This window comes from Ranitomeya imitator, chromosome 2, assembly GCF_032444005.1.
Source record: "Ranitomeya imitator isolate aRanImi1 chromosome 2, aRanImi1.pri, whole genome shotgun sequence".
NCBI lineage: Eukaryota > Metazoa > Chordata > Amphibia > Anura > Dendrobatidae > Ranitomeya > Ranitomeya imitator.
In genome coordinates this window covers 484,516,878-484,522,877 of record NC_091283.1, presented here as the reverse complement: position 1 = coordinate 484,522,877, position 6,000 = coordinate 484,516,878, and the positions used below count along the sequence as shown (strand labels likewise).

General features: G+C 44.5%; 1 protein-coding gene across 1 annotated transcript in view; it reads left to right on the top strand.

Annotated features, from left to right (window-relative positions):
• Positions 1 to 204: 204 nt before the first annotated feature.
• Positions 205 to 6,000, top strand: part of NMT1 (N-myristoyltransferase 1) — a 28,013-nt gene continuing 22,217 nt past the window's right edge. Inside the window, exon 1 of the mRNA XM_069751380.1 lies at positions 205 to 338. Coding sequence (XP_069607481.1) covers positions 229 to 338 — 110 coding nt within the window. The 5' untranslated portion in view covers positions 205 to 228. The remainder of the gene's footprint in view (positions 339 to 6,000) is intronic.

Sequence of the window (6,000 nt, the reverse complement as noted above, 5' to 3'; positions counted from 1 at the left end):
GTTAGGTGTGTACATAGAACAAAACTACAACCCCCAGTATGCCATCGCCCCTGTTGCATCGCTCAAACGAATAGCTAGCATTCCCGCAAGGCGTAACGGGATTTGTAGTTTTTCTCAAAGTTCATCAAAGCAGGAAAAGGAGTCCTTCACTACAAGCACCGGCATGCCTTGCGGCCAGCAACCAATAGCTGCTTTCTACCCTCCCCTTCACCCGGCTTTGGATTAAAGATGGCGGATCAGAGTGAGACAGCAGCAGGCGATGGGTTGGGGGATGACGAGAATGGACATGGACATTGCAGCGACTGCGAGAACGAGGAAAAGCATAGCTTCCACCGGGGGTAACGTCCCGATCTAATGCCCCGGCGTTCCCGGTGCTTCGTTCTGGAGTGGCTCTAGTGCACTGTTCGCTGGGTCGTTATATGTCCCGCCTCTACCCCTTGCTGATTGGCTGGTTTGATGGGGATCCCCTGGTGTGATTGGCTGTTGCTGCTGTTTGTCAAGGCTCAAACTGACTATGTGCTAGTAGATGTCATTAATGATGTAGATGAGGCGGAGCTGCTCCGCAGGGAGGGGATTCTGTGCCATCAGCAGAGCTGCCAGGTGGTTGTGTCCCCCATTGTGATCCGGGCACAAGGGATCTTATGGGAAGACTCCAAGTCTTCATGTTTCCATTCATTATACTATGTGATGATCCACCATGATATGACCAATATCCACTGAACAGCCTTAAAGGGGACCTCTACTACAGCCACGTTCCGTGGCTCAGTGGTTAGAAGTGGCCGGTGGTCCCCATGATATATTCTAGTATAGGGGGTAGATCGGCCCCTATAGAATCGAGATCTGACACATGAAACCTCAGTATTTCTCGTTGTTTTTCCTCTTCTGCTTTTATGCTCATAGTAAAAAAAATACAATATTAGCCTTTGGACACGTCTTAGATTGGCACAAATCCAACAATACAGAGAAATTTGGGTGTATGCTTTTGTGGGTGAAATAAAAGCAGGATTGGTGATATCTGGCCAATGGTACCCCTATCGATACCAAGAACAAGGGCGCCCACTCCTTGCTGCCAGCCTCGGGGATGTGGGCACAGGTGAACGTTGGTGGATTGCTGCAAATTTTGTATACCAGCAACAATCGGGAACTAAAGTTCATTTTTTTGACTACACGTATAAGGGCTTTTAGTAATCACTAAAGGCAATTTATCATCAAAACTTATAAAACATATAGAAAATAACATGGCCCTGTAGGTGCCCATTCCCCCATGAAGGTTGTCCTTTTTTGTAGAGAACCGAAGTGGCAGTCATTAGAAATCAAGGGTACGAACTGTATGCAAATCCGGATGATCGTGCGCTAGGGGTGTGGTCATGCATTTCCCATTAGTGGATTGACACGCCCTCAGTGCAAGTTCATCCTGATTTGCATATAGCCTTACAAACAAGCTACAGCTGTGGGTGTAATGAGCTTGACTACAGAAGGATAAGAGACTATGACGCCTGTCTTACTGTGAACATGTCCCGTCTGTTAACCCTTTATAACGTTTCAGTCGCTGACCGCGTTCAGTTATTATCCATGTTAAAGGGAACCTGTCACGTTAGGAATGGTATCTGATCTGCAGACAGGATGATACAGAGCAGGAAGAGCTGATCAGATTGATAGACATTTATGTGGGAAAAGTTTCTGTAAAATGTTGCATTTATTCAATGTTGTCTGTGTGAATGAGTCCAGTAGGCGGTCCTACTAGTGATTGACAGTCTGCCCTGTATGACTGTGCATGCAGAGATAGCTGTTAATCACTGGAAGGACCGCCCACTGGACTCCTATACATACAAACGCCAGGGATTTCAATGAATAAAATACAAGTTATACTGAATTTTTTTCCATCAAAACTGTATATCATTCTGGCGTGGTTGATGGGCACACATGAATTAGCCAATTTATGCTCTAAGAACCTTCATTTTTGTAAGTATATTCTATAGTGCTGATGTGTTCTGTTGCTTGTAAGACATTGTGTAATGAAATCTTATTTAGGCCACATTCAGACATTCGTTTTTCTCACGTCCAAGAAAGGCGGACCTTGTATATTTTTAATCAGAGCGTGTTCCAAGTGTCATCCATTTTCCCATGAAGAAATTTTAAAAAAAAAGTTTCTCCACCTTTTTCCATTCTGACAGTCCATGGTGATAATCGGGCTGCAGTCAAATGTCATCAGAGTGCAGGCTGATTCCCCCACTCAGATCCATTGATTTGCATTGCTGTTTTTGATTCAACCCTCAGATCAAAATCAAACGTGTCCAAGGTTTAACAGGTCTGCGAAAAATCAGACATGTGAATGGTCCCGTAGACTATCACAGGTAGGAGTGTGATCCATGAAAAGCACGGCTGGCACTCGTACATGACAATCAGACGTCTGAATGAGGCCTTAATTGTTTTTGCTATATGTTTTTCTGGGAAAGCTGCGTAACAAACCAGTAGAAAATAATGTACATCTTTTCCGGTTTGGTAGGCCAGCTTGACGTCGCGGAGCCTTAGAAAACTGATTATAACACAACTTTTTCAGCAACGGGTAATTTGCATGAGATAAAATGGGGCAATGGTAAAAATGATGGGTTACTAGGGAAGAGAAAAGATGGTTGCTATGGATAATGGCTCCTAGGCCTGAGGAAATAGGGGACAGAATAGAAATGATGCTTTGCTAAGGGAGACATAACATGGAGCCATTATCCATAGCAACCAAAGTCTGAGAAAAGGGTAGGGCAGGAGTAAAATGATGCGTTACTAAGGGGTATAATATGAAGCCATTATCCATAGCAACCAAGGTGTGAGGAAACGGGGATGAGAATAAAATGGTGGGTTTCTAGGGGAGGCGTAGAGGGGAGCTTTTATCTATAGCATCAAAGGCCTGAGGCAAAAGGTCAACGGAGTAAAGCAATGGGGTACTAGGCGAGGCATAACATGATTGGAATAAGAGACCATGACGAGATTTATTAGGTTGATATGGTAGATGATCTCCGATTGTTAAAGGGATTTTCCCATGAACAAAAGTTCATTTTAATCACTAGATCTTGGAATAATAATAATTTCCACAAATGTCTGTGTTGCAATAAAATGTCCCTGTGCTGAGATAATCTTATAAATGTGCCCCTGCTGTGTACTGTGTAATGGCTGTGTCTGACCGTGCAGGAACATGGTCTGATCATACCACAGCGCCTGGGCAGGGAGCAAATGATTATAGACAGCACAGGATCAAAGCTGATTCTTTCTGTGAGGTAAAACATTTCCCTGCCTGTTTTTAAGCAGTGTTTTACCTCACAGAAACAGCTGCTGTCCTGTCTGTATACTGTTTTGCGTCCATGAGCTGTGGTATGATCAGACCATGTCCCTGTACGGTCAGACACAGCCATTACACAGTACACAGCAGGGGCGCATTTATAAGATTATCTCAGCACAGGAACATTTTATTTAAACACATCCATTGTGGAAATAATTATTATTCCAAGATCTAGTGATTTAAAATGAACTTTTGTTCGTTGGAAAACCCCTTTTAAATCTTATTGATAATATATAGCGGTATTAATAGATGCCCACGGATGGCACACTAGGTTTTAGTAAACTCTTAGGGGCTGCCATTTTCATTGTCCCCTCATGTTGCGTTTCTCCCTCTCCTGTGGTAGTTGCTGTCAGTGAATGGCTTCTCCTCCCCCACTCATGTGGAGGCCGCTGGTGGTTGTAGTATTTTTTTTGTCACGGACGTCCTTGTGACCTGCAGCGTGTTCGGGAGATAATGACACTTCCTGATACTTTGTCGTTTGCACAAAGCGAGCGATTTCCAGTGCTTTACTGCTTCCTCTCATCACTTTTTCAAAATCTTGTGACTGGAGTGGTCCGGGCCTGTAGCCTTTTCTAATTTTGCCTTTTTCTATTTATTATTGTCCTTAAAATTAATCAGCAGCCACCCCTATCTCCAAAATATAACACAATAGAAAGCCAAATTAATGTACCTGTGATCAATTGTTTGACTGCCCCTCCCTCCCCCAACATTTTAAACATATGGCCCTGGCCCAAACAGCTGACCCTCTCCATGTCTCTGGCACCATCTCACTGTGCATCTGTCACATGAAATGGGACTTTAAATAGGGCTCATGCCACATCGCCGGCTCAGGGACTAATAGGATTAGCAGGTATGTCTGTGCCAGCCGTGGCTCAGGGCGGTGTCTTCATTACTCGCATTGGCATCAGCCCAGTGATCATGGAGTTTATCTTATGATTCCCTGTGGATCTAGGTTTGTTTTTGTGTGTGTTCCAGATTTTAATCCTCCTAAAGTTTCTTGTTATCACTGGGATACCTGAGCACCAGCTGATGAGTCTGAGTCTCGCTGTATGGAGGAAACTTCATCGACTAAACGCGACAATTTTTGGAAGATTATGTGACAATCTAATGTCTGATTGGGCATGTTAAATTTCAACATGCTTGATCCTTCAATTTTACCCCATAAGTGACAATAAGACACAAACTATTTCCCCTCTCCCTATTGAAAATGCATGTATCCTCGGCCAAAACAGGGGAAGAGAAAAAAAAAAAATCTACTATATAAAGCTGAATGTGTGTGTATGTGTGTGTGTATGTGTGTTTGTATGTCCGGGATTGGCATCTGCACCGTCGCAGCTACAGCCACAAAATTTTGCACAGTCACACGTCTGGACCCCGAGAGCGTCATAGGCTATATTGTGAGGCGAAATTTTAACCCCGCGCGTTCCAATTCACCAAACAATTTTGCCCCTATCTACATAATGGGGAAAAAAGTGAAATGAAAAGTGTTGGAGGCGTCGCAGCTACAGCCACAAAATTTTGCACAGTCACACGTCTGGACCCTGAGAGCGTCATAGGCTATGTTGTGAGGTGAAATTTTAACTCCGCGCTTTCCAATTCACCAAACTATTTTTCCCCTATCTACATAATGGGAAAAAGTGAAAGGAAAAGTGTTGGAGGCAAATTGACAGCTGCCAGATGTGAACAAGGGGGACTTAAAGAATGAGAGCGATGGCGCCAAAGAGTATATACCGATCAGTTGCTAAGGTGGGGCCCCGACATGAGATACTCACCACACATGGGGATATGAACACACACAAAATGCGCCACACACTACCACGTGCTTGAACACATATACCACCATCAGCACACATTTCACCACACATACACCAACCTCGCCACATAAAATTCGAAACACAAAAGTCGCCGCTCAAAACTCACCACGCGCAAAACTCGCCACATGCAAAAACTAGGCTCACGCAAAACTCGCCACAATTGCAAAACTCACCTCATGGAAAACTCGCCACACGCAAAACTTGCACACGCGGAAAAATTGCCACATGCACAAAATTTGCAACACATGCAAAAGTTGCCTCACACAAAACTTGCACATACTCAAAACGCACCATACATAAAACTCACCACGCGCAAAACTCGCCATGCGCAAAACTTGCTGCACACAACTTGCTACACTAAGGCCTCTTTCACACTTCAGTCTTTTGGCGTCAGTCACTACCGACATAGTGACGGATTGACGGATCCGTCACAATTGTTGCAAAAACGGTTCTAACGGATCCGTTTTTTTGACGGATCCGTTACTTGGGGGTTGTCTGGGAGAAGTATCTACTTTTTGGAGCATGCGCAATTGAAAAAACGGATTGGGGCGACGGATCCGCCGAAAAAACGGTTGCGGCGGATCCGTCGCCCATAGGCGACGTTTCGGCGTTGACAAAAAACGTTCCAATGTCCGTCTATTTTCAGAAAACGTCCGCCAAATGTCGACGGATCCGTCGCATGGCGGATGGAACGCACGACCATCCGTCACAATCCGTCACTAATGCAAGTCTATGGGAAAATAACGGATCCGTCAAAAAAAATGACGGATCCGTTATTTGAGGAAAATGGCGGTTTTAGACTGACGCCAAATAACTGAAGTGTGAAAGAGGCCTAACCTGTCACATGCAGCTCGA